This window comes from Hordeum vulgare, chromosome 1H (assembly GCF_904849725.1).
Source record: "Hordeum vulgare subsp. vulgare chromosome 1H, MorexV3_pseudomolecules_assembly, whole genome shotgun sequence".
Lineage (NCBI taxonomy): Eukaryota > Viridiplantae > Streptophyta > Magnoliopsida > Poales > Poaceae > Hordeum > Hordeum vulgare.
The window spans coordinates 92,259,331-92,279,622 of NC_058518.1; the positions used below are offsets into that span (position 1 = coordinate 92,259,331).

Below are 20,292 nucleotides of genomic sequence, written 5' to 3' on the forward strand. Positions count from 1 at the left end.
TCGCCGGGGTTTTGGTAGAGAGTCTATCACGAGTGTTGTGAGAAAATTTTAAGAATCAAGACCGGTTATGTCAAGACGTTCGAGACCTCGTGATGCAATATACCTCTAGGTGAAGGACGGTTTTGATGGGCCCCCTGGGATAAACCAACGGAGGACCCGCGATGCATGGAGAAGCGCCATGACATCTTGCGGAAAGCTTCACCCAGGCACGAAGAGATGGATGGATGCTTCAAGACCCAAGGCTTACCTGCACAGCCACAAGTCATTATGGGCTCTGGCTTGGTTGGACATCGTGGCTTCTCTAGATAGGCTGTGCTACGAGATGTAGAAGAATGGTAGGATTGGATGGGCACCGATAGAGTCTCAGAGGAACCCGTTGAAAGACCATGTTTTGATCATCCGGTTCTCAAACACCCTGACGTGCGAGGACTTCAACGGAGGTGATCAAATCTTGTGGGGAACGTGTGCATAACTCTGCAGAGTACTCAAACCTAATCGATTAGCCGTGTCCACGGTCATGGACAACTTGAGCCAAAGGAACTGAAACTATCAGGAATTCTCAACACCATTAACTTATTGATGTGGGTAATATTATAACTTGGGTATGAGAAATGGTTGGTGGAACCTTCTCATTAACAACCAACGATGTAGTAAATTTTTCTTTTAACCTCTCTCTTGTTGTAGGAAAAATTTGCTTTACGCAAAACTTAAACTAACTACCCCACCTGTCATATATGCATATACTCCCTCCGTCCCAAAATAACTGTCTCAAGCTTAGTACAACTTTATACTAGAGCTAGTACAAAGTTGAGACACTTATTTTGGGACGGAGGGAGTAGTATAGATGATATTTTCACCCCTCTCTTTTGTGACTTGCCGGCATATTCAATATGCTGACCTACACGGCTAAAACGTCTTATGTTGCAGATACTTTCTTCGACGAGTAAGAGTACGATTCAGGGTTACGGTCTGCACTCAACCTACCGTTGGTGTTTACTGGGACTCCACTCCCTTTGACTGTTTCCGCTGACATTTTGAGGTATATATCAGTTTTACGTTATTTACATGTGATTGCACTTTGATATATACATTGATGTACTGTGTGTGCCAGCATATTGATCCAGGGATGGCACAGATACACAGAGGCTTGACTCGTTTTGAGTCGGCTCGCTACAGATGTGGTATCAGAGCACATGTTGACTATAGGACGTGACCCTAGAAACAGGAAATCCCTTAGGAAAGGATCTCTCAAAAATTTATTTTCAAGAACATCCTTTACTTCTCATTCCTTCTGATTTCATCGAATGTTCTCTCTCGCCTCAAATATTTAGACAATACCTTTTCCCCTTTGAACACATGAAGGATCAACTGAGTCCCACTTCAAAGTAAAGAGAATTTCACCATGCATTTGAAGAGTTGAAGCTGCACCAATTGAAGACTCTCAAGACTCAAAGAATTCGAAGACCCTGAAGCATTCGAATAATTATATGACCATTAGAAGTCCAAACCCCTGTTATATACCCACGTTAGATACGATGATTTGTGAGCCTTCATTGGTGTGTGTTTTCCGACAGCCACAAATAGAACCTATTCTCAAAAAATATTGTTTGTATTGTGTGTATCTCCCTCTCTCTCTCTTACCCATCTCATCCCCAAAACCTCAACCCTACCAGATGGAGTATGAAGCTGGACTTGTAATCTCTAGACCAATGACCCAGCTGGAGGCTGATATATGGATTCAGAACATGGAGAACCACTTCGGGAGCAATTTGATTTCAAGGAAATATGAAGTGGCACACGCTCTTCAGTACTTTACCCAAGGTGCTGCTATTTGGTGGAAAATGCATCATGCCATACAAGGATTTAGTGGAGCAGAAACTTGGGACAAATTCAAGAAGACTCTGTTAAGATCCCGTCTCATTTAGAAGATCTATGATAATCCGATGAAGAAGCCTTGTGCATGCAAGATCTGTGGAGAAATAGGACACACCCAGGAAGAACACAATGATGGATGCCCTCATTATGAATAAAATCACTCATTAGAGGAATGCCCAACTAGTCAGGTGACCTGTTTCTTGTGTGAAGGAACCACCCACTACCCTGCCCAGTGTTACATTTACCCCAAGGTACAACAAGTTGTCAAGCAGCAGAAAGAAGCAATGAAGGAAACACTCAAGAAGAAGATTTTTGAAGAACCTGTGATGAAGGAAAATATAGAAGGCCCTGATGGACAAGGCCTAACCAGATTTTTCTCCAATGCTTGTTACTCATGTGGAGAAGAAGGACATTTCTCAAAGGATTGCACGAAGGAAAGCCATAAATATCTGGGAAACTTCCCGACGGAAAAAGTAGATTTTGATCCACATGAAATGGAAGTACTGTCCAGAACGAAGCAGTCCGGAAAGAAGAGAAAGTACCCTCGGAAAAGCCAAATCTCTGCAGATAAAGACCTGAGTCATATTAGATGTTTCAAGTGTATGGAATTTGGCCACTACAAAAATATGTGCCCAAAAAGGAAGCAGGAAAACCAAGGAGTAATAGCAAACTCCAAGAAGCCCCGAGACTTGTCGGAACTCATTTGTTTTCATTGCAAGGAAGCATGACATTATGCTAGTAATTGTCCACAGGGGAAGAAAGCTAAAATGGAGTAGTTAAGTTTTGACAATGGCAATAAGTGTAACATGAAGCCCTCTTGTTATCATGAGTTTATGGAGTTAAATTTTGTAAGGGAAGTCTTTGAGATTTTAATAACTTCATGAATCAATAAAATTTGTTGTGTCATGATTGACTATGTTGAAAGTGTATGCGTTGTTTCTCTACAAACAAAGATCTCTGAACATTTATGAGGATATGAGAAAATATGGTCTATGCAAGCATGAGTATATTTCATTTTAAGTGTGGTAGTAATCGGTAAACCCACAGGATCCAATGAGTAGGAATGTACCATGCATACCAAGGAGACACATACATTCCTCTGAGTACCCATTTTCTGACACCTGCAGATGACAACCCTTTAAGAGTCCTTCCTTAAGGGCCCAGAAACGATCATGACCCTGACTAGTGATCATGATTACCCGAAAATCCTGAAGGACATGATGAAGCACATTCATCTTGAAGGAGATGCAGTCTACAAAGGCTACCCATTCATGGAAAGTGGAGTGGAGCTTTGGTATGTGGAAGTACACCTCCACCATGTGAAAGGAGTTTGTCCAAAGACTATGGGGCAATACTTTTTCATTTCACGTGTACCACGAGCAACCTTCTTTGATGCTGTCCGTGAAGCTGCCATGGAAGCCATACGTCAGATTGGAGAAATACTTGAAGCAACACTCCGTCATACCCAGGAATACCTGAGTGAAGTGCATGCAGAGATGATGGAGATGAAGCTCATGGCCACCATGATAAAGCAAAAGATGGATGATTTCAAGGAGCACCTCGGAAAGTTCCAGTGGGAGTAAAGTATCTCCAAGGGAGACAAATGAATAAAGTTGGCAGAAATGCTTGACCATACCGAATAATGTGGATGACAGCATTTGTAATAAAGTACTTTTGTATTGGAGTTTTGAGAAGAAATTAAGGATGTAATAAAGGATTGAATATGAAATGAATATGATTTATGGATGAACCAATACCTTCTAATGGTAAACACAGCAATGGAAAAAAAAGTATCCCACAGAGTGGAGTGTGTACCAAAAATAAATCTAAGGATTATTATTATATGATGGTTACCCCAAGAGTATGATGGAATGAAACACTATAGGATTTAAAGGCGGAGTAATTCCAAGTATGAGTTAAAGTGGGCCTGCAATCCACACACCCCGGGACTAATAAGGATCAATCACTACCTTTATGAAGAAGAAACTTCGAAGAAGCTATGATGGATCAGCAAACATTTTCTTAGGAGCATACGAAAACCTGAGAGTGGTGAAGAACATGATAGATGTTTTTTTTCAGCTTGCAGAACCAAAGGATTCGTACGAACTTTGTTCTTGTACAAGAGAAATTCTGCAACGCTTGTGAGTATTCTCGAGTGTTAGAATACGAGATTCGCTAAACCTTATAAAGAGTAATGATTTGGGTGCGGAATGGATTGATCACCATGATGACTTACTCTTATCATTCTCTTGCTATTCGGAATGGTAAATCTGAGAGACTTACCCATAGCGAGAGACGACGCTCTTTGAAGCTTTTGTTTAAGCCTTAGAATGGTATGATGAAAGCCCATGTATATGGCAATTTTTGTCACGCGTAGGAAATTTTACGGCCAGGATGAAGCCAAGACCCCTCTCTCGGCAGGATAACCACAAATGGTAGACCACCATGAGAATCATCGATAGGTTATTTAGAAGGGTCACGAGACTTGTGAGTTAAGAAGACCCAGTGCAGGAAGAAGATTATATCAACGGAAAAGCACTTGATTTTGATGGAAACATTATGAATATAATGGAAGAGCATCACCAAAGGTGTTAGTATGAAGAATGTGAGGAGTCAAATGCCAAGACCCCAGAGGATTGTTAAAAATGCGGTAATTTTCAATTTAAGTGTGGTAGCATCCCACTTTGCAGGAGATTGGATTTGTTAGAAGACCCCCAAACCCTAACCTTTCTTTCTAGCCTCTTAGAATCTCGAGGACGAGATTCATTTTAAGTGTGGTAGGTTTGTAATGTACCAAATTTTGGAATCTTAATACAATTATTAGATTGATTGTTTGTTTGTTTGAGTGATTGAAACTTGAGTGAAGTTTGAAACATAAAAAAAACTTTTGAATGAGAGGGAATAAAATGAATTTCCCCTTTTCCTGTGAATTCAAATTCATCCACTTAAAATGAGTGAGAGGAGATAACATGACTTCTTCAACTATAAAGAATTTGAAAGGTGGATTTGAAAACTAATAAAAGATTTCCTATATGGTTTTCATTTTCGTATTTGATCCTATTGCTATTTCAAAGTTTAAAGGAATTCATATATTAAACAAAAAAGAGAGGACGAACATGACCCTCCAAACCAGGGGTATTGCCTTGAAATATTTGAACCATAAAATCCAAGGGGTATTTGAAAAATATTTGCAAAAAAATAAAATAAACCAATTTAGGGATTTTCTAAAAAACATTTTTTCTAAAGTATTTATTTTGGCCGTGGAAAAATGTCCATCTTTTTGGATTTATTTTTCTCAAAATTTCAATATATGATACCCTTATATTCCGAGGAAATTTTATTTCCTTTTATTTGTTTTCTTTCCTGCTTTTAATAAAATAGAAAGGGATCTTTTATTTTAGTAAAGTCCCTGGGCCACATTTGAAAACGCATGTGGCCCAATTAATACCTTCTTCTTCCTCCTCACGACCTTCCTTCCTCGCCATGGCAGGAGCTTCCTAGGAAGGTACCCTTCCGGGATTCTCGAGCTCTACTTCCTCCCCGATCCCTCCACCACCCCTATAAGAATGCCCCCTTCCTCCTCGTTCAGTTTTCCCCAGTAGCTCGCCCTCTCCCTGCCCGTAGCCACGACGCCACCACCTTTACCTTCCCTTCCATAACCGAAGCAGCAGAGACCCCTGACGCCACCCCATCGCCAGGCCGCGCCTCTTCATTCCCCTGGAACCCCGCCGCGCCTCCCCTACCCCTGCCGTGTCCCCCACGTCGCCTCCACACCACCTCGTCGCCCCTGCAGGACCCCCTCGCCGCCATTCCTCCCTGTCGCTGGACAGGAGCTCTGTTAGGGACGCCGACAGGAGCTACTCACCCCTGACGCCACCTCCTAGCCTAGGACGCCCTGACGCCACCCCCAATCAGCGCCGAGGACCCCTCCACCGTTCCACCTCCCCGCTGGCGGTTCCCCTCGCCGGAGCAGCCCCACCTCGCCGCTGCTCCTTCCTGCCATCGCTGGTTTCCCTGTAGCACGCAGGTATCTCCCTCTCCTTTTTTTCCTTTCTATTCCCTTCACCGTTAGATCTAGATCTCACGGTGTAGATTAGAAGGAACTTACCCCTTCGGTTTTCTAAAAAGAACCGGTCAACCTGTTAAGTTAACCAAAACATTTTTCTTACATATCGGCCGTTTGTTAGTTTAGCTCTAGGAGCGCACGGATTTAGCCAATCGGAGCGTGCCACGTGATCGTTTTCTTTTCCATTTTAAATCTGTAACAGAAAAAGTTCTGTTTTTGTTTTCTTAATAACTTTTAATATACACATCCAATTAAGGTGATTCTTTTTGCATTAGATCAAAAAAGTTATGTAGTTTCCGAAAATATAAAATTTGACTATGTTTCAATTTATAAAATTTGAGTTAGAAAAGATTTGGTTTAAATCTTATTTTGTGGATACCGGGAGTTTAAAAATAGATTTTTAATTGATTCTTTTTGCTACTGATCACTAGTGATCTTAGTTATCAGTAGGTTTAATTTAAGAATTTTTAAGATAATTTATCTTGGAGTTTTAAACAAAACAGATTCTGTTTTGGTTCACGAAAGACAATTTTTTCATCTCACATGTTATAGCTATTTTTGTTTGTTGTTTTATTTTGATTAGTTGTCATTGTGGTGCTTATTGTGTGAATTTGTTGGTTTCAATAGGTCACCCGGAGTGTGAACCTTGTTATCTAGAAGCGTTCGAGTTTGACAGTCGTCAGCAGGGCAAGTCACGTTTATCATATTTCCTATGTTTTATATGCATTGTAGATCAACCCTTCTTCACCTATTGCATGCTAAGTAGGAACTCGAAAATTTGGTTCTTGATGTAGTATCATGTGGTAGGCACCCATCACCCTTGTCACTTGGCCCCGGGACGATACATGTTATTTTGCTATGCTTAAGTAGACGGGGTTTTGGTTGAGAGTCTATCACGAGTGTTGTGAGAAAATTTTAACAATCAAGACTAGTTATGTCAAGACTTTCGAGACCTCGTGATGCAATATACCTCTGGGTGAAGGACGGTTTTGATGGGCCCCCTGGTATAAACGAGCGGAGGACTCGGGATGCATGGAGAAACGCCATGACATCTTGCGGAAAGCTTCACCCAGACACGAAGAGATGGATGGATGCTTCAAGACCCAAGGCTTACCTGCACAGCCACAAGTCATTATGGGCTCTAGCTTGGTTGGACATCGTGGCGACTCTCGACAGGCGGTGCTACGAGATGTAGAAGAACGGTAGGATTGGATGGGCACCGACAGCGTCCCAGAGGAACCCTTTGAAAGACCATGTTTTGATCATCCGGTTCTCAAACACCCTGAAGTGCGAGGACTTCAACGCAGACGATCAAATCTTGTGGGGAACGTGTGCAAAACTCTGCAGAGTACTCAAATCAAATCGATTAGCCATGTCCACGGTCATGGACAACTTGAGCCAAAGGAACTGAAACTATCAGGAATTCTCAACACCATTAACTTATTGATGTGGGTAATATTATAACTTGGGTATGAGAAATGGTTGGTGGAACCTTCTCATTAACAACCAACGATGTAGTAAATTTTGCTTTTAACCTCTCTCTTGTTGTAGGAAAAATTTGCTTTACGCAAAACTTAAACTACAGCCCCACCTGTCATATATGCATATAGTATAGATGATATTTTCACCCCTCTCTTTTGTGACTTGTCGGCATATTCAATATGCTGACCTACACGACTGCAACGTCTTATGTTGCACATACTTTCTTCGACGAGTAAGAGTACGATTCAGGGTTACGGTCTGCACTCAACCTGCCGTTGGTGTTTATTGGGACTCGACTCCCTTTGACTGTTTCCGCTGAGATTTTGAGGTATATATATAGCAGTTTTATGTTATTTAAATGTGATTGCACTTTGATATATACATTGATGTACTGTGTGTGCCAGCATACTGATCCAGGGATGGCATAGATACACAGTGTTTCCCTCTTAGTTACCCGTATCCCCGTGGATAATTACTCTATTAGGGGATGACGACCTCGCGGTGCCGTCTACCTAGAGCCCTGCTGACCTCCGCGCCGGCTTGTCGCAGCCCCGCGTGTCCTCCGTCGCCGGCCTGCCGCGGCCCCGCCGCCCCTGCTCTACGGCCCGCCGCCCTCCGCCCGTCGGTTTACGTGCGGCCCCACCCCCTCCGCCGCCAGCCTGCTAGCGGCCCCGCCGCCCTCCGGTGCCGGCCTGCCCGCGGCTCCGCGCGCCCTCCGTTGCCGCCCTGCGGCCCCTGCCCGTGGCCCTGCCTCCCTCCGCCGCGAGCTTGCTCGCGGCCCCGCCGTCGACCTGCCCGCGGCCTGCCGCCCTCCGCCGTCGCCCGCCACCCTGCTCGCGGCCCCGTCGCCCCCTCCTCCGTCGACCTGCACGCGGCCCGCCGCCCTCCGTCGCCGGCCTGCTCTGCAACTGAGTTCTGCAACCCGACCTTTTGTTGCAAAAAGTTTTCTGCAACACAACATTTGTTGCAAAAATTTCTTTCATAAATAGTACCTATTTTGTAAAAGCCGAAAAAAAATTACGTAACAAAGTCATTGTTTCTGAAACTCGATCGTTGTTTCACGAATTTAATGGAACTCGATAGTTGTTTCTGAAACTCAACCGTTGTTTCAGAATTTTTGGATGCAGGGAGGTAACGAGTCGAACGGCTGCGGCGTACATCCAACGACCGTTGAGGTGGTGGATGTTCACTAAACATCTGGACGTGTAGCAGCCCCCTAAAATAAAACTCCGACTCAATGAGGATGGAATACATTTTATCCCGTATGGGACGGGAACGGGTATTGGATGGCTGTCGTGGGGACCGGCATGGGAGTCCAATACCCGCTTGGGTAATCCCATTGCCAGCATTGAGTCTCATTCCCCTTCTTTGCAATAAACGGCACGCACAACCCCAGCTCCCTCTCCCGGTTTCCATGGCTTCTCCCCTTCCCACCGACGGCCAGCTTCCAAGTTCCAATCCCCCGTGATGCGAGCCTCACCGGAGATACCGAAGCCTCCGTTCTTGCCTGCCGTACCTGTTCCCCGCCCCTATCCAGTCCCCACGTCCTCACCTCTCGCTGACCAGGCCACCACGCACTCAAGTGTAAGCAGTAAACCCTCCTTTAGTCCGTTGCTCCCATATCTGCTCCGTGTTTAGGGCTTTAACCACTTCTAATCTGTACGGATTATCTTTGGGTTGATTTGTATTTTCTGATGTAAGAACTGCAAATGTGTACAAATGCTTGCTCCGTCGCTTAGTCACCATGTACTTGGTACACCGTACACCTGTATTACCTTTTTGCTGTTGTTCCAGGTTGTTACTTTCCATCACCAAAATATTCGAATTTTAGGCTATTCTAGAAAAGTAATTGGCATCTCTTTGGCAGATTGTGACCTTGCCTAACCAAAATTATATTTTCTAAGTTTTAAGGTGCTTAATGGAGTGTAAAGAGACAAATCTTCAGTAATATGCTTAAAACTTGGGTACAATTCGCCATGTACTTCAAAAAAATATTTCACTTGTTCATCCTATTTTATTTTAGGAACTCTGCTTCCCATTGACAAAAAAGAGCTGCTATCGGTGTTTCTAGTAGATGAAAGATCAAAATTTCCATTTTAGTCATGCACCTTCATTTCTAAAACATGTCAACCTAGTATTAGTTACCATGACAAATAAAAGGTGCTTTACTGCTGCTGTTGCCTAGTACAAGAAGCATATGTGATAATTTAATGTGAAGCGCATGCCTAGTTATGAGATTATTGAACTTTTACTACTTTAATTCAGGCCTAAGGGACTGCTTTGCTGGTTTCCATGGCATCTTCATATTTTGGTTATGCTCTGAACTTCTAATACTATGTGATGGCGTTTGGTCTTAGAATGGTTCAAGAAGTATATGCATTGCAGTTTTCTTAATTTGTTAAATTTTGAATCCTATGTCTTTTCTTGTGTACACTCGCATGAGGGATGCACAGTTTGGACCTTGGTCAGATATTCTGCCGGAACTCGTTGGTCTTGTCCTCAAGCGCCTCCTTTCCCTAGCTGACCGTGTTCGTCTGAGAGCAGTATGTAGTAAGTTGCAAACTATTCCCCTCCCATTCCTGTGGCTCATGTACTGAGGTTCGCCGCATGCCTGTACCAGATGGTGCTAGCTGTCTTGGCTCCATTGACAACTGGCTATTCCTCATTTCCCGCAGAAAAACAAACTGGCTATTCCTCGTGATCACTAATGGAGCATGTTCATTGCTGACATTTTTCAAAGTTCACATTGGGGCTTCCTAATCTAGTAGGTAATTGTTTGGCAGCACGAGATAGATAGTATCTTTGGCCATACTTACTGCCCAACTTCTTAAAAGTCAATGGCACCCTCGACCCTCGACTCATTACCCAAGTGCTTAAATGCCGCACTGATCACCGATGGTAGTTACGAGAAATATGACACGGAAGATTTTCGTATAGATAATAAAGTATTGAGGGTATGCCATTTTCATATAAAATTAAAGTAAATATAACACTGTAGACAAAATAGTGCACATTACTCCCTGGCACATATGAACCTCAAAATAAACAAAAACCTAGATGTCTCATAGATAGATCTCAGGATAGATATACAGGCGGCACAATGGATAGATGTCTCAAAGAATTAACCATGTAGCACACTTGCCATGGTAAACTAAATGTAAAAAACATAATTTAGCTGGACACAAAGCCTATTACAGATATGATATCATTAGCGATATTCTTGGCATCTGCTGCAATGCCAGCCAATCCTCTCCTTGCTAACCCAGCACAGTAGAGTCCATTTTCACCTTTCCAATGATTTGGATATTCTTTTATGGGCAGTCCATCGCCATTTAACATGCTCTCACCATTCTGGGCTCAAAAATAACATAGAGCTTGTTAGCAGATTTAACAATTGTTTCACCAAGAAAACAAACTCAGAAATATTTAAATATCGTTGTTGTTACCTCGAGCCATATGTTTGCCGTGCTTTTGTATCCAGTTGCGAACACAATCGCATCAAATGAGATTTCTTTACTGCACTGAAATTCAACTATGTTGCCCATGATCTTACTGATACCCCCTTGAACCTATATGAGATAAATAAATTATTGATAACTTGGCATATAAAATAAACATCTGACATTAAATTTATGTCATGTGTAGGATATACTTACTTTGATGATACCCTTTTTGATTAACCCAACAGTGCCAACATCAATCACTGCAGATTTGCCGGTTGCTGACTTGAGGGTCATTGGACCCATTTTTGGCCTTGTGATGCCTTGCCTTGATAGGTCCCCAAATATGAATTTCGCTGACATCACAAGGAGGTTATCCACTAGATTCAGTGGAAGACGGTGAGCAAGTGTCATCCCCAACCGGATTAATTCCTTCGTCATCACATGAATCTGCAACCAAAAAATATGTCAGCTCTTTAGAAGCATGCATGATAAAATAAAATTTCATAGAATCGTCTTCTGTCAAGAGTTAATATTTTTGTCCTTTAGTTCCTCTAGTTTCTTAGTTGTTTGTGCATGTTATAAAACAGTCCATCACTCTATTTTACTAAATACTTTCTATTAGTAATAACACTGAAAAATTGCAATGCTTCTAGTAGTAACTATATAGAAATTGTACCCAATGAAATATATACTGCATGTACATACCGGGCTTCGTATAAGGATCGAAGTATTGGCACCATGGGTCGCAAGGTCATAAGCAATTTCCATCCCGGAGTTTCCAGATCCAACGACCAATACATTCTTGCCAGAGTAACTCTTTCCTGACTTGTAGCTTGAGGAGTGGATGACATCACCAGGAAAACTTTGCAGCCCAAGGATCATTGGGATATTCTGTGCACTATTCTCACCACTTGCCACGACAAGAAACTTTGTCGTGAACTTGACTATTGTGCACTTTGCCATGTCATGTGCCACGATGGACCAACATTTTTTGTCATTGTCATATGTGGATGACTCCACGTTAGTAAGATACTTTGGTTGGATATTGAAACGGTCAATATAGTCATCCAAGTACTTCACAAATATATTTTTTGGTATGTATGTTGGTGCATCTACCGGGTATGACATGTGTGGCAACTCACAGAACTCCTTTGCAAGATGCAGCTTGAGGCGATCGTACGCACGGTTGCGCCAAAGTGACGCGCTGCAGTCCTCACGCTCGACAATGACATAGGGAATTGAGAACTTGCTAAGGCATGCCGCCGTTGCGAGCCCTGCTGGCCCAGCACCAACAATCAGCACGACAACATTCTCCATTGCAAATAGAAGAATTGACAAAGTTGGGGGATAGTGGCGAGGTGGTGGGCTAGAGTTTTTGTATGTTTGCTCGATGAATCTTTGGATGGCAGACTCCCATATGGGGGCATATATATGCTGCTATGTTTCATGTGTCGATCTGTATTTGGATTGAAGCATTAAAAAGGTAAATATTTATTGACGCTTTCATCAAAAAATAGAAGCATCATGTGTGAAATCATGCCCTGATATGCAATTGGCAACAAACACATCTCTTGATCGACTGCTCTTTATTGCAAACTTTTGCAGCAGCTCTGTGTATGTTTAGACTAAAAATTCTTACTGTTTCTTTCCTGCCCTATCCTCATTAATCAAAATTATTTTAAGATTCAAGATACGATGCTTATCATTTCTTTCCTTTCTCCTGCAGTAGTCAAGCGTTTCTTTCCTTTTCCTATGCTTGTATTCATGTGCACAAATGGAAAGTAAAATAAACAATTCACTGTACGTGATCTGGAGACATGTGCACAAATGGAAAGTAAAATAAACAATTCACTGTACGTGATCTGGAGACGTATATCCAAGCGAGCATCTCCTTCATCAGAATCGTCGTTTTATCGCGAGGAAAGTTCGTCTTGCTATATTTGTCAACTTTTTTTAGATGTTTTTTGTATTGCTAAAATAATTTCTGAATTGGAAACAATTTTCATATCTGCATAAATTGGAAGTTCAGATGTTAACTTGTTGCAGCAACCGGGAAGTTGCGTGCAAATGTTTACATAACTGCATAAATGATGGGCACTGCTCTGCACCGGTGTGCCGGCCGAAACTTTCGGTCGGCCGAACACGAGCTGCTCGATCCGTCAGATCGAATCTAGTTTGACTGTCAGACCTGTCCATGCAGCAAAAATTATCGATTGAAGCAAAAATAAACATTGATGTAGCAAATTTCGGCCAAGGATGCAGTAAAAATATGGTTGGCATGCATTGGATTGGATTTGATTCGATTTGATCCCTTCTTGTGTGGTACTATTCATAGGCAGGATAGCAGTGTTCTTGCTTGTTAGCTGTTTGATGTGCATGGTTAGTAGTGTTCATAGGCAAGATAGTAGTGTTCATAGGCATGAAAGATTGATGTGTGTTTCATGTTCATGTGTAGTGCGTACCCCTTAGTGCTTACTGCTCATGATGTACATTGTGTTCATGGGAATGGTAGATAGCTGTTGTGTTTCATGTTCATGTTTAGTGCTCATGCGCAACAATGTGTTTATCATGCTAGTTTAGTAGATAGGTGTTGTGTTTGATGTTCATGCTTAGGGCTTAAGATGCTAGTTCGGTAGATAGGTGATGTGTATGTTGCATGATTTCATGCATGGTATTCATGGTAGGTAGGACTAATATGTTTGCTACTTTAGGTAGTAGTAGTACAAATGTAGCATGCCAATGCCCTGTTACTAATCGATGCCATCTTACCTGAGAAGCTGATGAAGATGGAGTGGGACAGGGCCGGAGGAGGAAGCCATGTCGTCGCCGCCGCCAAGGCCGCCATGGACTTCATCATCATGAACCGCTAGCTCAAGAGGGTGAACCTGCCTGGTAGGGTCGCCTTCATGAGCCTGCCACGTTCAAGGGGACGAGCTCGTAGGAGTGTCCATGAGGAGGGGTCCCTGATACGTCTCCAACGTATCTATAATTTTTTATTGTTCCATGCTGATATATTATCATGCTAGGATCCTTTTTGGGTCATAATTTATCAGTTTATATTATTTTTCAGCACTAACCTATTGACCCAGTGTCTAGTGACAGTTGTCATTTTTTGCGTGTTTTTTACTTTCAGGTTCACTGTACCAAATGAAGTCCAATTGCTCCGAAACTTTTTTATGTTTCTTCTGGACCAAAAGAAGAACTGGAAGCTTCGGCCGGGAACCTCACGAGGGAGGCATAATCTAACAAGCAGGGTGAGGGGTGCGCCCCGATGGCTTGTCCCTCCCTCGTGGCGCCACTTCCTCGAGTCTATGGCCTATAAATTCACATACATTCCAAAAGCCCTAAATATCAGAGAGAAATATTTTTTCCACCACCACAAGTCTCTGTTCCACGACGATCCCATCTACATCTCCGTTTTGGCACTCTGCCGAAGGGTGGATCGATCACGAAGGGCCTCTTCATCAACCTTGGTGCCCTCATGATGATTGATACTCGTGATCTACGTTAGGTTCTCCGTGAAGAGGAACGGGTAATCGCATCACGAAGTGGGTAAGTATTTTCCTCAGTTATGAAATCAAGGTTTATCGAACCAATAGGAATATCAATCCACAATCGTCTTTAGCGGCTGCACACAAAAGAACAAACATCTTGCACCCAATGTAGGGAAAAGGGTTGTCAATCCTCTTGGTCTCTATATTTGCAAGTGAATGAGGTTTGTAGATAATTGTAAAATGTAAAATAAAAGAAAATAAAATAAATGGTAGCAAGGTGTTTGAGGTTTTCGAAATATGTTGTGAATAGACACGGGGACCATAGCTTTCCCTAGTGGCATCTCTCATGAAAATAAGCATATGATGGGTAAACAAATTACTGTTGGGCAATTGATAGAGGAGCGGATAGTTATGCGATTTTCACGGTAATGATCATGTAAATATAAGCATCACGTCCATAAACAAATAGTCCGACTCCTGCCTACACCTATTACTATTACTTCACTTCAAGAGCGCTTCTATGCTTGCCTCTCTACATATTAAGTTCATGACAAACGAAGTAATGCTTGGAGTAAGATGACATGACGTAGACAAAGTAAACTCAACCAATATGAATAAACCCAATCATTTTACCCTTAGTAGCAGCAATACAAAGACGTAACTTGTTCCCTTTTGTCACTGGGATATAGAAACTCCCCAGGTTGAACCTACTACAACACACCTCTCTCACCGAAGAAATATCAATCTAGTTGGCCAAACCATTTCAATAGATCGGAGAGAATTACGAAGCTATCATAATCATGCACATAAGAATTGTATAATATGTCAGAGGAGACTCAAATATTTATCATGAATAATCTTAACATAAACCCGCAATTCATCGGATCCCAACAAACGCACCATACAAAAAAGTTACATCATATGGATCAAAGCAAAGATGCGATGATCATTGTATTGAAGATCAAAGAGAGAGAGATGCCATCTAGGTACTGCCATGGACTCGTAGGTCTGTGGTGAACTACTCACACAACATCACGAGGGCATCAAGGTTGATGAAGAATCCCTCCGTGATCAATCCCCCTCTGGCAGAGTGCTGGAACGGAGCTCTAGATGGCCTCCTGTCGGAACGGAGACTTGCGGCAGCGTAACAAGTGTTTCAGGATCTCCTCTTGAGTTTTTAGGGTAAATACGAATTCATAAGCCACCGAAGGGGGTCGGGAAAGCCACGAGGCAGCCACAAGCCATCAGGTCGCGCCCCTTCGAGGTCGCGGTCTGATGGCTTGTCGGGGCCTCGTGTGCCTCCCGACCTTATTCCGATGCTCCACTGTCTTCTTTTGGTCCAGAAAAAAATCACAAAAAGTTTCAGGTCAATTGGGTTTTGTTTGGTACTCGAACCTAAAAAGTGGAAAAACATGCAGAAAACAACAAGTGCCACTGGGCACTGTGTCAATAGGTTAGTGCATAAAAATAATATAAATTGGTAGATAAGTGCCTAAAAAGTGTTCTAAAATGATAACAAAATAGCATGGAACAATCAAAAATTATAGATACGTTGGAGACGTATCAAGCATCCCCAAGCTTAATTCCTGCTCATCCTTGAGTAGGTAAATGATAAAAACAAAAAAATTGATGTGACATGATATCCATGATGTATTATTATGCATGTATGCTCATTGATGAACGATGAATTAACAAGTATTAACACATCAATATTTATGAGTATAAGCAGCAAAACAATTAATCTTTCAAAGTGTACGTTCCTCAAAGATTTTTTCAACCCTTTCCATCTTTATTAAATTAGCAAGGCATGGCTCCATCTTTATCACAAAACTACAAATGTCAAGCACCACGGTGGCCAAGTGAGGCAATTGGATCGTACTTTTTCAATATGCATCAAAATTTTATTCTTCATGCAATACATGAGCGTGAACCGTTGGACATAGCATATAGGTGGAATAGAATATAGTGGTAGGTTTCAAAGGGGTTGAAAGGTGAAGAAGATAGTCTCGTATCAACTAGGCGTACCGATGGGTTATGGAGATACCCATTGATAGATATTGATACAACGAGTAGGGATTGCCATGCAAATGATGCACTAGAGCTATAAGTGTATGAAAGCTCCACTAAAGCTAAGTGGGGTGTGCATCCAACTTGCTTGCTCATGAAGACCTCGAGCATTTGAGGACGCCTGTCATCGGAGTATACAAGCCAAGTTCATAAATAAATTGATTCCCACTAGCATATGAATGATAGAACATGAGACTCTCTATATGACGAAAATGGTGCCATTTTGAGGCACAAGTGTGGTAAAGGATAGCAGAAAAGTCCCTTCTCTCTTTTTCTCTCATTCATTTTTTTATTATGGTAGGCTCATTTGACCTCCCCCATCTTTATTTCCACACCGGGACAATGCTCTAATAATTATGATCATCACACTTTTGTTACTTACAACTCATGGATAACTCGATATGATGAATGAAGCAACATGACTCCAATAGGAATGCCTCTGGCAGTGTACCAGGATGTGCAATCATCTAGCGTGATACGTATTCAACAATATGAATTTTTGGTGGCTTTGTCACAAATGCTATTATGAATGGTGGATTTTCCACAAATACTATGTCAACTCTATATGATCATGCAAAGCAATATGATGATGAATGAACTAGTCATGTGAAGTGGCGATGTAATTTGGATGGCAATATATCTCGGAATGTTTATGAAAATGCCATAATAGGTAGGTATGGTGGATGTTTTGAGGAGGATATAATAAGGCTTATGTGCAATAGAGTGTATCATGTCATGGGGTTTGGATGCACCAACAAAAGTCACACCAATCCTCGAGGTGAGAATGGGCTATGTGCGGTACTAGAGAGGCTAGCAAATATGAGGAGGTGAGATTGCGTATGTACATGGTGTCAAATTAGTCATGAAAAACTCATATAATTTTTGCAAAGTTTTATTAGTCTTGTCACAAATCAAAAGTACTACATGCATGCCCCGAGGGAGAGGGTTGGTAGGAATTAACAATCGTGCGACTCTCACTTGAAACAATACCAGGTTTTCAACGAGGAATAGAAATGCTCCCACATCATCACCATGCCCTTTTGTTTTTTCAGATGTTCTAGAAGTTTTAACATCTCTTAATATCAATACCTCTCAGAATTAATAGTTATGCACTCACACCTTTTCATATCACCACATCAATATCATTAACCATAATTTCTCTATATATGCTACATGATGGTTTTAATTATCACTTATTGAACACTCATTATTTTTGATCTAGTCTTATGACCCATGAAAATTACCTTTACTATTTGTCCGTCTCTCAAACAAATATAACTGAAGAATGAGAGCATACTATTTCTATAAAATCTACACGCCATCGTGCTCAAAAAGATATAAGTGAGGTACTAGAGCAACTGCTAAGCTCAAAAGATATAAGTATTCTAACAAATCATGATGATGGTTTGTCTCTCTCAAATAGGTGTGTCCAGCAAACAATGATTGCAGCAAACTTAAAGTAAAAGTAAACAAAATCAAACGACGTTTCAAGCAAAACTCATATCATGTGATGAATAAAAATGTAGCTCCAAGTAACATACCGGTGCGTTGAGACGAAAGAGGGGATGCCTTCCCGGGGCATTCCCAAGCTTAGACGCTTCATTATTCCAAAAATATTACCTTGGGGTGCCTTGGGAATCCCCAAGGTTAGTCTCTTGCCACTTCTCATTCCTTGGTCCATCGAAATAATACCCAAAACTTGAAAACTTCAATCACATAAAACTAAAGAAAACTTTGTGAGATCCGTTAGTATAGGCAACATAATGAACACTTTTTGGTACTGTTATAAATTGATTATTCTTTTATTTTAGCATAAGCTACTGTATTATAACTTCTCCATGGCTTATACCCCCTAGTATAATCCATAGCATAATCAAAATAAGCAAACTATTCATGCAAAAATAGAATCTGTTTAAAACAGAATAGTTCGTAGTGATAATTTAATTGCCATCGTTATGTAACTCCAAAATTATGAAAAATTAGGAATTCCTCGGAAATTTGCATATCAGTACCGTGTAAAAAAATCAGCTTAAAAAGATGTTTCAGTAAAATCAAAGAAATTATGCATTGGGCGTGAAAGTTTCTGTTTTTGCACTCTATCAATTCTACTCATCATGCAAATCATCCCAAAGGCTTTATTTGGAAAAAACACTAACTAAAACATAAAAACACAATAATTATTGCATCAATAATCATGTTATCACACACTAACATAAAGTAAAGGAAAAAATTTAAGATAACTATTGGGTTGCCTCCCAACAAGCGCTATGGTTTTATTACCCTAGCTAGGCATAATGCATAGTTTCAAGTGTTGTCGTCTTTCACATCAAGCTCTTTAATAATACAGCCATGGATACTAGGAACAATAGGAGACTTGAAAATAGGTTCTTTTATGGGATTGACAAAGTCGGGGTGAACACTAATCGTTTTGGGATCTCTTTTCTTTTGGTAGGAGGTGTACTAATGCTCTTAGGAATGTAAATAAATTTAGGGCTTTTACTTTGAGAAGTGCTATCATTAATTTTGTATGGTGTGAAAGCGGAAACTACTTTGTCAATCACCTCCTCAATTTTATCGATTCTAGTCAAACCTTGTTCCACCCTCTCGACAATAATAACGTCCTTTTCCTTTAAGAATTTTAAAGTCATTCCTACACGTGACAGAAGTTGAGTGATATGATTGTGCAATTTTTTATCTAGTTCCTCAATTGGCTTTTGACTAACCATTTTCCTTTCAATAGCATCATGTCTTTGCATAACATGTTCCAAGGTTAAACTGGTTTCATTAATGATAATTGGTGGTGTTCTAACAAAATTTTCAATGACATTACAAGAATCCAAAGTGTGACACATCAAAAAGTTCCAATCGGTGATTGTATCAAGGACAAAACAATACCAAGTGGTTATGCCAACATAAAAATTATGAAGCAAAGTAGTGTGGGTAGCTTATTAGTTGCTTTATTTTGAGGGTAGAAAATCCTATACCATGCATCTTTGAAACTTTCTGCTCCCCTTTGTTTAAATTTGACAACATCATTATTTGGAGCAACACGAACAAAAGAAGGACTAGCCATGACTTCAAACAAGAAACCAGTAACAAGCAAAGATAAAAAAATTGTATTTTTATTTTTATTTTTTAAGAGCAAACTAAATATACCATCAAATAAAAACAGGAACAAGTGAATGAAATTTTGTGTGGAGTTACTTGGTAGTCGCCGATGATATTCCACGACAATGACGCCAGAAATCCTTCGTGATACTCGTGATCTGCGTTGGGTTTTTCGTGAATAGGAACGGGTTATAGCAGCACAAAATGGGGTAAGTATTTCCCTTAGTTATGAAACCAAGGTTTGTCGAACCAATAGGAATATCAACCACAACCGTCTTCAGAAACTGCACACAAAAGAACAAACAAGTTGCACCTAACGCGGGCAAGAGGGTTGTGAGTCCTCTTCTCTTGTTATTTGCAAGCAAGAGAGGTGTGTAGATAATTGTAGATAGCAAGATAAAATAAAAACAAGTAAATACCGACAAGGTAATGAAGGTTTTATCAATATGTTATGAATAGACCCCGGGGCCATAGCTTTCCCTAATGGAATCTCTCATGGAAAAATAGCATATGATGGGTGAACAAATTACTGTTGGGGAATTGACAGAAAAGCGGATAGTTATGCGATATTCATGGAAATGATCATGTGTATATAGGCATCACGTCCATAAACAAATAGGGCGACTCCTGCCTGCACCTATTACTATTACTCCACTCATCGACCGCTATCCACCATGCATCTAGAGTATTAAGTAAAACCGAGTAATGCATGGAGAACAATGACATGATGTAGGCAAAGTAACCTCAAGCAATATGA

At 41.1% G+C, this 20,292-nt stretch overlaps 1 protein-coding gene and 1 long non-coding RNA gene across 2 annotated transcripts; one reads left to right on the plus strand and one right to left on the minus strand.

Annotated features, from left to right (window-relative positions):
- The first annotated feature begins 8,757 nt into the window (after positions 1-8,757).
- On the plus strand, positions 8,758-11,126 carry LOC123425933. Its single transcript, XR_006621957.1, has 3 exons — positions 8,758-9,007; positions 9,877-9,973; positions 10,099-11,126. It is a non-coding gene; the product is annotated as an uncharacterized LOC123425933 (long non-coding RNA).
- A 143-nt stretch (positions 11,127-11,269) lies between these two features.
- On the minus strand, positions 11,270-12,532 carry LOC123425924 (probable indole-3-pyruvate monooxygenase YUCCA10). The gene has a single exon (XM_045109690.1). The coding sequence runs from the start codon at positions 12,181-12,183 to the stop codon at positions 11,485-11,487; it is 699 nt and encodes a 232-aa protein (XP_044965625.1). The 5' UTR covers positions 12,184-12,532; the 3' UTR covers positions 11,270-11,484.
- Between the last annotated feature and the right edge of the window lie 7,760 nt (positions 12,533-20,292).

Excerpts from the sequence above, each read along its gene's own strand:
- LOC123425924 (XM_045109690.1), bottom strand. The coding sequence starts at position 12,183 with ATGGAGAATGTTGTCGTGCTGATTGTTGGTGCTGGGCCAGCAGGGCTC.